Raw genomic sequence first — 14,096 nt, forward strand, 5'->3', positions numbered from 1 at the left:
CAGCTCTCCTCTCCTGTACGGAGCCGAAGGTGAAGGAAATTCTGCAAAGCTCCCCTTTTAATTATTTTACGGATGTCTGTATGCACTCGTATACATATATATATATTTAGGGGCTCCTATTTTAAACAGCTGATTTTAGAATTAGCGCTCATGTTCAGGGTGTGCTGACCTGGATCCAAATACTTCTCAGGAGCCATTTGTTTAAAATCCCATCGCAGTCTCCTAACATACCGTAGTATTTGTGGATCGGGACACGTGGTGGAAGGGAGACCCGCGAGCAGCAGGCAGAATGACCATGGCAGCCACGGTGGGGCAGGTCCACCCTGCGGAGTAACGGTCAGTGCGGGTCCTTGCCGGGTAATCAGTAACCAGGGAACAATAAAACCCAATAAACACCGGCTCTTGGGGTAAATCACCTTCGCGTATTCCGGGCATCGGCGCAGTTACATTTTACTGAAACTTTCAATTATTGTTGGGGATGCGTTTTTAACACAAAGAAACGGTTTCCTTTGGTGTTTTTGGCATTCCAGATTTCCTGAATCTTTGCCTGGTACAGATGGGGCAGGAGGCACTGTCTGTCTCAAAATCTGATAAAGATTATGGTCGCTTTAATTTTGGGGGTGCTCTGCTGGGCAGTGGGGAGACGTCACATGGCACTGATAGCACGGCCTGGGGGGATCTGAAGGGTTGTGACCCCGGAGCATATGATAAGTCGGTAGCTACAAGATACATGCGCGAAGACCCAACGTACCGACAGCACTGACATTAGTGACAGTCCTGACGCTGCCCAAACCGGCCCCGTGGAAAACGTAAGACCCGCTTTGCTTTCTAGACATCAGTGGCCGTTATTTGGGGTACAGCCGCTGATCACTTGCGTCTGAGACAACTGACATTTTTAACTCATTCCCTGCCTCTCCAGCCCCCCCCCCTAGACACATTTCCTGCATTCTGTGTATAGTTCAATGTATTTATATATATATATATATATTTATAGATATATACACTATTGTTTAAAAGTTTGGGGTCACTCGTCTGTTGTCATGGAAAACAAGGACATTTCTAGCTGTAACATTTATTGCAAAAAGGTGTTCTAGTGATCAATTAACCTTTTAGACTTGTGTTAATGGACACAAGGTGTTCAAACACGGGAGTGATGGGAGTGATAAAGGGCCTCTGTACGCCTATGAAGAGATTCCATTAAAAATCAGCTGTTTCCAGCTACAATAGTCGTTTACAACATTAACCCCGTCTGCGCTGGATTTCTGATCTACTCCATTTAAAATCTGCTTTTCCAAAAAAAAAAAAACAAAAACAAAAAAAAAAACAGGCGACCCCATACTTTTGACCGGTTGTGTGTATAAATATATCTATTTTTTGTCGGTGGAGTGACTCGTAGAATGCCTGAAATCATTGACGTACTGTAAATATTTATAGCGTTCACGATGTTTTATTTGCACATTAGGTCGGTTTCCAGATGTAATTATAATAATGAATTGTCCTGGGTTTTTTTACGTCACGCTAGGACTGTACTCACTGCACTGAGTCTGAGTGAATGGGTCGGGTTTACTTTAAGAGTTCGTCGTGTGCAAATGATTAACAAATAGCGGTTTTTACAGTATAAATCTCTGAAGGTATTTGCTGGCTTCCTATGTCGCTGCCATATTAAAGATGGCCGCCCTGCGTCGGCCGACATCCCTTCCCTGTCTGTAATTGTCTGTTATATGAACGGGTTCTTGCTGTAATCAACGTACCGAACGTGAGACTAGAGTCATTGTGTTTTTTAAAGTGAAAGGAGTAAATTTTAGTGGCGTGTCAGCCATCGGACGCGTTTTGTGTGTAACGTCGGCTCGTCGTCGGCCGACGTTACACATTTATTTATTACATTTCATAAGTGTTCCTCGTATGGCGTGGGGACGACGTTTTAAAGCACATGTTGCTTTATAAGAGAAAAAAATTCTTGAAAGCAAAAAAGCCATTTTCGATTTCTATCCAAAAACCCAAATAAATCAGGTTTCCTGCAGAGAAGACGCCGGGGTTTTCAGTTTAGGGTCTAGAACCGTGTCGATGTCGGATCCCCGGCGGCGGCGGCCCCCGGCGGCGTCCTTGTGTGTCTACGTCTGTGCTGTTACAGGGTATATATCACGGCTCGTGATCCACTTTCAGTGCATTTACTGTCATTATGTAGTCTTTTTTTTTATTTATTGTGCGTTTGTAACACAAAGATCTCAAAATAATAAAAAAAAAAATAACAAAAAAAAATCCTGGTGTGTTATGTTTTTGTTTTTTAAACATTGAGCTGAAGAAGGGACTTGAGTCGGAGGAGAACGACATTCAAGCGTTTCCGCCGCATTGAGGAAAAGGACCGCATTATATGGATTGATATTATATGTACATCGCTGCGGAGTTTGATAGTGCCATATCCAGCAATAAATAATTAGAATAAATAATATGTATTCTCTGTCACCAAGCGTTGCCCCGGAGTTGCCTGAAAGCTCAGACTTTGTCGAGTTCTTCCCGAATGTGGCTTCTGGAGATGCGGTTCGGGGAGTCAGGGCAAGGGACACAAGGTGTTGCAGGACGAGTGCCGGAGCGGAGTGTGCCGAGTGGGCTATTTATAGCATTTACTCAATCGCGACGACTATATTTAGCACTTTTCTAATTTACACAGGAAACAGGACGGGCCTCTGGCGTCACGGAAAGATTCGGGTGCTTTCCACCCCGGGAATCGTTCCCCTCGGCTTCTGTGTCGTAGGATTCTGTGGAAATGTTTTGAGGCCATTGAGGTAACAGCACGGCGGCGGAGGCAGCGAGGACTTCATCCGCCACACAACCCCTAATATATTTACCTCCTTAATAGGGTTATTATGTATCTCCGGGTTCCTTAATGCCCCTTCTATCAATTATTAAGGCGTAGGGCGCCCTCTAGTGGCCGCACTGTTACATCGACTAACGTCTATCACTCTGTAAATACGTCTGTCTGGGTCATCGCAGAGCTGACCGGTTCCTTCCGCTGCTTTATATCCCCGGGTGAGCCGTAGAACCGGTTATCTGACTGCTAATTCAGGACTCTGCCCAAGGAGGAATAAAGGAATAAAGGAGTTTCTGCCTGACCTGTCTGTCTTTATTGTACATACAACACATGGTACCAGAAGTGTATCTAAAGAATAATGGCAAGCGGCACAAGAAACATTCCTCCCCTGGATTTAGAATCTGGAAATGTATCAGAGAACTGGGCAAAGTGGAAGGAGCTGATAGAGCTGGTTTATGCAGGCCCTGATGCAGCACAATGGACGGATCAACAAAAGGCTGCATACTTTCTCATCAGTGTTGGCCAAACAGGCCGGGATGTATGCAGAGCATGGTGTGCAGGTGGAAACATAGCTCCAGAGGACAAGAAAAAGACAGAGGTACTCTTTGCAAAGTTTGATGCATATTGTAATCCACGAAAAAACACCACAGTGCAAAGAAAGCTGTTCTATGAGAGGAACCAAGGGGGCAGTGAATCAGTTGATGAGTGGGTCACACAGTTACAATTGCTTGCAAAAGACTGTGCATTTCATGATAGCAGTGATATGATAAAAGACAGGATATTAATGGGCAGTCAGTTCAAAGAAGTGCAGGAAAAGTTACTGCAAGAGGAAGAATTAACCTTTGAAAAAGCTATCAGAATTGCGAGAGCATATGAGATGTCAAGAAAAGACTTGCAGGTACTGGGAGGTCCACAACCACAAGTCAGTGCAATTGAAAAGCAATCTAGAAGTCACATAAGAGAAAAAGCTGACTGGAGAGGGAATAAAAGAGAAAACAGAGCTAGGAACACAGAAACAACCTGTGGATATTGTGGAAACACACACTACAAAGATATGTTATGCCCTGCAAGAGGCCAAATATGTAATAAATGCAGAAAAAAGGGGCACTTTGCCAAAATGTGTCATAATGGAATGAGCTATAGGAAGCCACAGACACGACCAGTGTATAATATAGATGATTTGGACAACCATTCAGATGATGACACAGACGGCTCACAGATATACCTTGCATCGGTGCAGAACACACAACACTCTGCAGATGAAGCAGTGGTCACCTTACATCTAGGGGATGCTAAGATCCCTGTCAAGTTTAAGATTGACACAGGAGCTCAGGTAAATTGCGTGCCAGGGCACATATATCGCAAATTCCTCAGTAAGGAATTACAACTCGAAACGCAAAGGCTACCAAAGCTAAGAGGTTATGGAGGAGAGGTCCTGGATGTTATTGGACATTGTCATACAAAATGTGCCTATAAAGGATCTGAAACTAACTTACAGGTGTTTGTAATAGAAACACAGGCTCCTGCTGTGCTGGGTCTGCGGACGAGCCAAGAGATTGGACTTATCAAAATTATAATGACTGTTAACAACGGTGAAAACATACTTACAGCTCACGGCATTAAACATGATTTCAGTGATGTATTCAGAGGACTCGGATGTCTTCCAGGGATATGCAAAATCCGGATCAAAGAAGGGGCACACCCTGTTATACATGCACCAAGGAAAATACCTTTAACGCTTCAAAGCCAAGTAGAACAAGAACTCTCAAGGATGGAAAAATTGGGAGTGATCAAAAAGGTCACAGAACCTTCTGAATGGGTCAGCTCTATGGTGGTGGTGGAAAAGAAAAACACAGGAGCAATCCGTATATGCATTGACCCACGTGATTTGAACAAGGTAATAATGAGAGAACATTACAGACTACCCACTCTAGAGGACATAGCACACAAACTTGTTGGGGCATCAGTGTTCAGTGTACTAGATGCACAGTCTGGGTACTGGCAACTACGTTTAGATGAGAACAGCAGTCGCCTCACCACGTTTAACTCCCCGGTTGGACGATGGAGATTTACAAGAGTACCTTTTGGTGTAGCATCTGCTCAAGAAATGTTCCAGAAAAAATCACACGAGCTAATTTCAGGCCTGCAGGGTGTGGAAGTCATAATTGATGATTTATTGGTCTATGGCAAAGACCGTGCGGAACATGACAAGAACCTGATTGCTTTGCTTAAGAGATGTCGTGAGAAGAATATGAAGCTCAACCCGAACAAACTGCAGATTGGTGTTGAGGAGGTAAGCTACTTTGGGCATATCATCAGTAAACAAGATACAAGCAATCATTAAAATGCAAGCACCAACTTCCAGAAAAGAACTAGAAACAGCACTGGGCATTTTCAATCATCTGTCAAAGTTTTCGCAGGGTTTAGCCCAACAAACAGCACCTCTACGAACTCTACTGAAGAAAAATACATGCTGGTCTTGGGATGCTAATATGCAAACAACGTTTGAGAAAATAAAGGCCACCATAAGCAAACAGCCCGGACCCATCTTGAAATATTTTGATGTAAACTGTGATACTGTTCTTCAAGTAGACGCATCACAATTTGGGTTGGGTGCAGTACTGACACTTACGGCAGCTCAATCCAACTATGCCCAAATTGAAAAGGAAATGCTAGCCATTGTCAACGGATGTGAAAAATTTCATCAATATATCTATGGGCGTCCAGTATTAGTGGAAACGGACCACAAGCCTTTAGAACACATCATGCTGAAACCACTAAACTTAGTCCCTCCACGCCTACAGAGAATGGTAATGAAGCTGCAACCATATGACCTTACTGTCAAATACAGACCAGGGAAAGAAATCCCAATGGCAGACACGCTATCCAGAGTGTTTCCAGCAGGACATGACGCACGGGATGAACCTGATCTGGAGGAACAAGTGCACACAGTCTTAGTCAATGTACCCGTCTCAGATGTCAGATTGGAAAGTATTCAAAAGGAAACGTTACTGGACAAGCAACTAGAAAAACTTTGCCGGGTCATGTGCAATGGTTGGCCGGAGAAGCGCAAAAAACTACCACCAGAATTACAGGAATTCTGGCCTGTGAGACATGAATTGTCAAATAACGAGGGCATTATCTTCATGGGTGAACGTATACTCATTCCTAGAAGTCAACGGAAAGTGGTTTTGGAACAAATTCACCAAGGACACTTAGGCATGGCTCTGTGCAAACGACGGGCACGGGAATTGGTTTATTGGCCTAACATAGACTCTGACATTGAGAGGTTTGTGAAGATTTGTGAAACCTGCAACGAATTTCAACGACGAAACACAAAAGAACCCCTCATCCCCTGGAGTATCCCTTCTCGTGCTTGGCAATGACTGGCTACTGATATTTTTCATACTGAAGGAAATGACTACCTGATTATTGTTGACTATTACAGTAAATACTTTGAAATAGTACAACTGAAGGATCTGAAGTCCTCATCTGTAATTTCGGCTTTCAAATCAATACTAGCCAGGCATGGTGTATGTGAAGAACTTGTCTCTGACAATGGTCCACAATTCTCCAGCGCTGAATTTCAATCTTTTCTCCACGAATGGGGCATCAAGCACAGTCCCGTTAGTCCACATCTACCACAGGCTAACGGACTAGCTGAAAAATATGTAGGCATTGCCAAATCCATTCTAAGGAAAGCACAATCGTCCGGGCAGGATGTTCATTTGGGTCTTCTGAACTATCGTGCAACACCTCTGGAGGGCTTATGTTCTCCTGCACAGTTACTTATGGGCAGAGCACTGAGAACTACAGTGCCCATTTCTCCAAAGAAACTTCAGCCACAGAACCTTGCACACGAGCATGTAGCTGCGCAACGAAACAAAATAATTTCCAAACAAAAGCAATATTATAACCAATCAGCCAAATCTCTGACACCACTTGCCACAGGACAAGCTGTAAGACACAGAGTAGATGGAAAAACTTGGGAACCTGCACGTATAGTACGAGTATTGGAAACCCCAAGGTCATATGTAATCGAGAATCGGCTGGGTCAGGAACTCAGACGAAACAGATGTCATCTACGTCCTGACTTTTCAAGTTCTGCTACATGTACCTCAAATGATGCTGCAGCTTCCAGCACACCCGCCTTAACAGACAAGCTCGACTCGTATTCTGAGGACAACACTGAACCATATAAAACTACCGACTCCCTGGGTTTAGCATGTTCTACGGCTCCAGAAAGAAAGAATGCTCTGAACACTCCTATGGAATCAAGGGACACCTACTCTAGTTACGGTCGCAGATTGAAACCTAAAATATGGGAGGACTTTGTTACACATTAAATGAGTAAATGTTTGAGGGGGAAGATGTGATGTAATGTTATGTTGATTTGTGACACTGTTAATGTTGTTAATTTCCAAACTCTAAAGTTCTACCTTAAATACTAATATATGGTCTACCTTAAGTCCTGTTATGCAACTAGGAGGGGGCAGCAGAGAGAGAGGAAGAGAGAGCATGGAATAAAGGAGTTTCTGCCTGACCTGTCTGTCTTTATTGTACATACAACACACCATGATGAGGATGTCTCGGATTTGGGTTGTCTCTTACCGGGAACCTTTAGCCAGGGCAGAGGGTTTAACCCTTTGGCTGCCGTGCTCACGGCGCTCGGAGGAGGCAGTGTTTCTGGATCAGACCAAGCCAGCCTCTAAAACTTCAGTCTTTATCTCATTCTTTCAAGGCTGCAGCTTATCTTGGCGCTGAGGGGGTCAGAGTCCAGTAGGAGAATAAAAAGGCTTAGTCCAGGTCTCTGCCGCTGGTCACCTCTCTGAATGCCACCCCCTTTATATGCCTCCTCTAATATTGGGGGACACGTAATGCTGCCCCAGCTATAAACAGTGCCGTCAATGGACGGACACAGGGGTCCCGGATCACTGTACACCAAAGAGTTCTCCAACTGCGGCCCCTCTGTCTATTATGGGGGAAATACCGAAAAAAAGGCAAACCTATGTATGTGCAAAAATATTAGAACGTTATTCTGCTTTTGTAACCCGGGGTGTGTGTTTACGTATATTATATTATATATTTTATATTATATAATATATAAATACACACATATAGCTATTATATAGCGGCACTTTAGCAGCCCTTTAGGCATCTTGGTGCGTTTCCAGAGAGTGATATTTCACAATAACGCCCCCCCCCTGAGTGCTTTAATGGGACCCGGCCTCACGCACACGTGTAATACGGCCCTTTGAATGTGATTTATTTTCCAGCCGTATCAGCAATAAACGTAATCACACTAACAAAAGATATGGGGAAAAAAAGGGCAGCTGAGATAATGAAACTTGTTACGCTAGCGGCAGATATTGGGGATCAGCCACCCTGACCCACTAACCCAGAGAGCAGTCGTTACCAGACCTGCTGCGTTAACACAGACAACCACCCCACCAGGGCAAATTCATCAAACCCCCCAAAGTTATTTCAAGAATATAGGGAATATCGGGGTCTCTGAGGGCTCACGATGTATAACCTGACTCCTGAAATTATTTGTTACCAAATGTTATTTATACAGGAAGTTTCCCCCAAAAACTAAGTCCTTAAAATGGATCCACCAAAAAAACACCCCCAAAAAAACTGAATTCCATCAATCGGAAGCGGAAGAAGCCGTCTGTCTGTCCGGCCCTTTTCCAAAACATTAAATAAAAAGTTTCTGTTGGAAACCCAGACAGAGGTTCTAACATCAGATGAGCTCCTCCAGTGAAAGTCAGGCGCTTCGCTCTCGGGCGACTCGGTCGCCGACAGCCGCTCTCGCTCATCCCTGCAGGTATCGGGTTATCTGTAAACGGGGCCGCGAGTTTAAACTCCCGCTGAGCACCTGCACACTGGGCTGGATGAGGCGAGCCCTGGGTATATAAGGAACGCGTTAGTCTGGAGTGACGAGAAAGCTCACACGCAGGTGACGGGACAAGGTGCACTCGCAGGAGCCGCTCGCTGCCGTCATGAAGACCCTTCTCTTGTCTTTGGCTTTAGTTCTGTTCCTCTGGGGGCCGGGAGCCGACGCTTTGAAAGTTCAGGTGAGTTTAATGATGAATGCAGCTAACGGCTAATTCTCCATATACCGGAGATGACGAGGAAACTGGCAGGGATTCAGGGAATAAACTTATTACCCTCGGTGGGGTCTGTAGGCGGCGTCCCTGCTGCTTTACTCGTTTGTGTCCGATTTATTCACATTCTGATTTTCTCTCCTGCAGCTTAATTGGGGATTTGGGGGTTTCTGCCTATAAAATCAGATCCGAGAACCGACCCAAACTTAAGATGCACCAAACCTTCAATATCAAAACATTTGTTTATTTATCAGCTGTTTAGTTGCGATTGGAATACAAAATGAAGGTCATTATTGGTGAAATCTTGGGGCAATATACACATTACTGGTTGCCATGGTGACTGCATCACTTTTAACTCTCTGCTCCAGATACATAAAGCCTCAATTTTATTTATTATATTATATTTATTATATTAAAATACATTAAATGAATTACAAATAATGGAACTTGTGAGAATGGTGGAATATTTGAACCCCATGCTCTGACATTACAAAAAACATAACTTTATGGTTAAAGATTTTTTAATATTGGTAAATCCCAGAATATTTCATTATCTAAATGGGAAAATAAACATTTCTGCCCCTGAATAGACTCTGCTGAAGAGACCTTGTGCTTTCAACTCCGATATCCAGAAGAGAGCTAAAAATACCCAGAGTAATTAGACAGCTCGCTATAAGAGACTCCTGGGTACGGAGACAGCTGTGTCCCGGACATTAAAGTAAAACGCAATAACGTTATAGGGAGAGATTGCCTAAACAGTGCTACAGTCCTACTGGAAGATAAAGCTGGGGATTAAAAGAGAACTTTTTCAGCTGGCCTGAGATCCTTTAAAACTTTAACCCTTAAATTACACATCGCCAATAATCCACCAGTTCTGGTGGCCAAACTGTTTAAGAAATAGGTCTTGTGGATTTATTATTTATTAGAACTTTTATGTGGGACTTTTTGGGAAGTCGTTCTTTCCAGGGGTTCAGTGACTTTATCTCACATGATGAAAGCGACGCTTTAGGATGAGAAACACCGGTACAGTACTCAGGCTGCACTCGGACATTACCCCGCTCTCCCCAAGAACCTGCCCCACTCTCCCTGAGGATCTGCCCCGCTCTCCCCAAGAACCTGCCCTACTCTCCCTGAGGATCTGCCCCCTCTCTCCCTGAGGATCTGCCCCGCTCTCCCCAAGACCCTGCCCCACTCTCCCTGAGGATCTGCCTGTAGCTCTTGACTCGGGGTAAGACAGGTGGGGACAAACTGCTCACACATGAGGGTTGCTGTCTCACACATTAGGACTCTTTCCATTCTTACACGTCTCACGCTAAGCGCAGGTAACAGTCTCTCCAGCAGCAGTTTTCCGATTACATTTTTAATGCTAAAACCAACGATATAGTCTTTTTTTAAACTTCTAACCTTACAGAACCCTCAGACGTCGGGCCCCGCGGTCAGTGTGATCAGGGGACACTGTTGGCGGTTCCTGTGGTCTTGGTTCAGTCCCTCTCTATTGATGGGTGTCTGATTATTGGAGGGGGTTTAGGGTTACAGCGAGACGCATGTCACAAACGGTCTCAATCACAGGTTAACCCTTTCTTGTAAATGTATTACCAGCCCCTCGGACATGGACAGGCTTTGTCTTTCAGTTCCTGGGGATGTATTCAAAGGGTTAAATGTTGATGCGCTTCCTTCAGGTGGGGAAATTCACATATTCCTTGGAATCCGTCATAAAACTGAAGCAGCTGATGGACGATGATCTGGAAGAACCCGGCGTCTCTCCGCATGACCTCTGCAGCCACCACAAGCTCCCCGAGGAATTCAGCCCCGTCTGCGAGGAGCAGGACGCCCCAGACATCTTCGTAAAGCTGGGTATGGTGGCCGCTAGACTCAGGACGTGTTTACTAATGTCTGGTGCAGCCAGTCAGGGGCTTTCTTAGCACCGGGGATATTTGGGGGCCTGACATACTTACATCAGCTTAGAAACTGTGGACATGGTCTCACCTTTGTTCAAGCAGAGACAGTTCCCTTGTAATGTAATTCGCCAAGTCTAGGGGCACTGGTGGCTGAAAATCCATACTTTACTTTTTTATTAGCCTAATACGACCCATTAAAGGGCAAGTTTATTTTTGATAAATTTTTATGTTTTTATGTTGGTTTTCTTTCTACGCAGTAGAAGCTGCCAGTAACTTGGATGAATGCGAGCTGTGTGCCAACCCTGCCTGTCCAGGGTGCTCCTAACGCTGTGCCCTTATTGGACGCATTCATAACTCCTCCCCCTGCGACAGTGATGGACGGCCTTTCGTGATCTCTCTACAGAGCAGCTCCCACCTTATCTATAAATAAACTGAAGCAGCCTCTGAACCTGGGAAGACATGGAAGGAGACGCCATTCATACACCTCTAATGTTACGATGGAAGACGCACGGTCCTGGCGGCTCGACACGTCTGACTCCTTTTTTCCTGATCCTCCGACGGCCGCTCTGTGCATAATAAGTTAATTATTAGTTATACAGAGATCAGATCGCTACCCGATCTAGTTGGACAAATCCTTTAACTTCTGCGTGATGAATAAACGTTATTTCTCAGTCTGCGTTTTGCATTCATTCGATTGGTTTTAAGAAAGTTTAATTTATTAAACGTGGGCCGAGGACCACGCTAGAAAGTGAATGGATAGATTAACCGTTTAATCACACGGACAGACGATAGACACATGAGCTTAATGTCACGCATCATATTAACCCTGCGTGGGACAAAACGGGAAACTCCCATAGGGAAATCCCTCTTGGCTCAAGGCAGCAACCCAAGGAGAGTTTTATAGTTCAGGGAATGGCACTCACAGGGTTAATTAAAGCCCATCAGGGCAGATATCAGCAGATAACGTCAGTGGCACCAGAATGTTCCAGAAACTCTCACTTTTCTGTGTGAAAGCACAGAATTTACTCTAAACTCGGTAATACGTTACAATCAGAAGACTTCATGTGGGAATTACCCCCTTCTGGGGTTGCAGGAGGCATTTAATAAATCTTATGTTAGAGATGATGGTAAATGCACTTACCTGACCCAAGACGCTGCTCACGGAGCTGGCGATAGTTGGTTTAAACAGAGGGTTTTAGCCTCAGCATGATAGTAGTTGTAGACCCTTCACAGCTGGAGGCCTGATATGCAGGCTGAATTAACAACGAGGCAGTTGCCCCAGGGCCCCTGCTGGTAGTACTTTTGCTGGGTAAAGTAGGAGTTCAGATGAGGGCCCCACTTGGTGCAGGGGCCCCACTTCCTGTAGAGACTCCACTGTGGGTGCAGGGTGACCACATGTTCCGGATTGCCCGGGACAGTACCGCAATGGGACTTTAAGCCCCGGGTCCCGGAATTGAAATGCCGTTGTTTTTTTTTTCTGACTCGGAGGAGAGTGAGAAGAGCCGAGTGGTTTTCGCTCATGAGGTTTTCAGCAGTGAAGCAGCGTGCACCGTGGCAGAGCAGGGAGACGGAGACCTCGCGCTCCCACCGCAGGACTTCTACAAGGTAACTGAACTACAAAGGGGGGGGGGTAGATCGTGAGAAGGGAGGGAGAGGGAAGTAGATAGTGAGAAGGGAGGATAAAGAGTGAGAAAATGAATGAATTCAAATGTGGATGAATTGTGTGAATGAGTGAGAGTATGAATTAATGTGTGGATGAATTTGTGAGAATGCATTAATGAATATGCATAAATGATTTGTATGAATGAGTGAGAGAATAAATGATTATGTGAATGAATTATGTGAATGAAAGTGTGAATTAGCGAGTGACTGTAAAAGTATTTGTATGTATCATATATGTGTAATAGATTTGTAGAAAGGCAACTATGGCACAAGCAGGGTGTTTATGGGACAAAGATGGCACAGGTCGGACTGTTTGGGACAAAGTTGACTAATCCTGGGCTGTTTGGGGACAAAGATGGCAAGTCCTATGTGTGTAATTTGGGTGCTGGTCAGGTTCTATGTGAGCAGTGTGGACGCCAGGGCTGGCTTTGGGGTGTGCAACCTGTGATCTATGCCTGTAGTTTAAGGTTTTATCTATACCTTTAATGCTGAGTTTTTATGCGAATTCCAGTGGATTTATACCTGCAAATTTGGGTTTGTGTGTTATTTTGTTGACCCATATCTGCTATGTTTCCATACATTATTTATGTATTCCTGCAAATACAGGGTTTGTATGTCTTATGAAGTTGATCAATACCTGCAGTGCTGTTTCCATGTGTTGTTTATTTGATCTATACCCTCAGTGCTGAGTTTACATTTCCAGTTGATCTATACCTGCAATGCTGGGTTTGTGTGTTCTGTTGCAATGCTATGTTTCCATACATTATTATTGTATACCTGCTAATACATGATTTGTATGTCTGATTCTGTTTATTTGATCTATACCTTCAGTGCTAAGTTCGCATGTGAATTCCAATTGATCTATACATGTTTACCTGCAAATACAGGGTTTGTATATATAGTTCATAAGGTTGAAAAAAGACCTGAGTCCATCAAGTTCAACCCTATGTATGTCTTATTCAGTTGATCTATACATGCAAGTGCCGTTTCATGTGTTGTTTATTTGATCTATACCTAAACTACAGTGAGTAAGTAAAAGAGGGGTATTGTGAGGGGACACTAGGATGATTACGGGGGGAGAGGACGTCTCAATCTCACGGTAGGGTCAGAAGGAGGGAAGACTGCACTGACTCTCACAGTCTTCCCCTGATCTGCAGTCAGTGTGGAAAATATATTTTTTTGGTGCGGTAGCGGAGGGAGTAATTGCATGGTAGGGAGCGTGGACCAAGGAAATGCTTGCGTAGGGTCCAATTTTTTCAATATAAAATGTGTTAGCAGCAGGGTCTAATATTAACATATATCGGCAGAAGGGTCTAATATTAAAGAATGAAAACTGCCAGTTCAGCTGTGGGGTCTGTAGGAAAAGATATTTTGTATTTTCAGGATGCGTTGACCATTTTCCCCAGGTTCTTATTTCATTGAGTTCCCCGACCTGGCCGGACCTCCTTTTCACCGGCCGACCAGCTCTGGTGTCCGGGAGGCCACACTTGTGCTGATCTTGCCTGTAGGGTCTGGTAAATGGTTTTGGGGGAGCTCAAAGAGTGCAAAAACGGCACCACGAATGGATCTTATCCGAGTTCACATCTCTCACCTGACATACTAATAAACCGTGAACTTTAG

At 44.4% G+C, this 14,096-nt stretch overlaps 1 protein-coding gene across 1 annotated transcript; it reads left to right on the forward strand.

The window, feature by feature from the left end:
* The first annotated feature begins 8,811 nt into the window (after window positions 1-8,811).
* Window positions 8,812-11,139, forward strand: LOC149284178 (guanylin-like). Its single transcript, XM_089497109.1, has 3 exons — window positions 8,812-8,886; window positions 10,596-10,770; window positions 11,072-11,139. Exons 1-3 carry the CDS (start codon window positions 8,812-8,814, stop codon window positions 11,137-11,139), a joined length of 318 nt encoding a protein of 105 aa, XP_089353235.1.
* The last annotated feature ends 2,957 nt before the right edge of the window (window positions 11,140-14,096 follow it).

This window comes from Sceloporus occidentalis, unplaced genomic scaffold, assembly GCF_023333645.1.
Source record: "Sceloporus occidentalis isolate IW3139 unplaced genomic scaffold, rSceOcc1.0.p SCAF_98, whole genome shotgun sequence".
In the NCBI taxonomy this organism is placed as follows: domain Eukaryota; kingdom Metazoa; phylum Chordata; class Lepidosauria; order Squamata; family Phrynosomatidae; genus Sceloporus; species Sceloporus occidentalis.

What these genes read in the sequence shown, in the direction of transcription:
- LOC149284178 (XM_089497109.1), top strand. Translation starts at nt 8,812, where the DNA reads ATGAAGACCCTTCTCTTGTCTTTGGCTTTAGTTCTGTTCCTCTGGGGG. An exon ending in CCGACGCTTTGAAAGTTCAG is followed by an intron (nt 8,887 to 10,595) that starts GTGAGTTTAATG and finishes CGCTTCCTTCAG; the next exon opens with GTGGGGAAATTCACATATTC. An exon ending in AGACATCTTCGTAAAGCTGG is followed by an intron (nt 10,771 to 11,071) that starts GTATGGTGGCCG and finishes CTTTCTACGCAG; the next exon opens with TAGAAGCTGCCAGTAACTTG.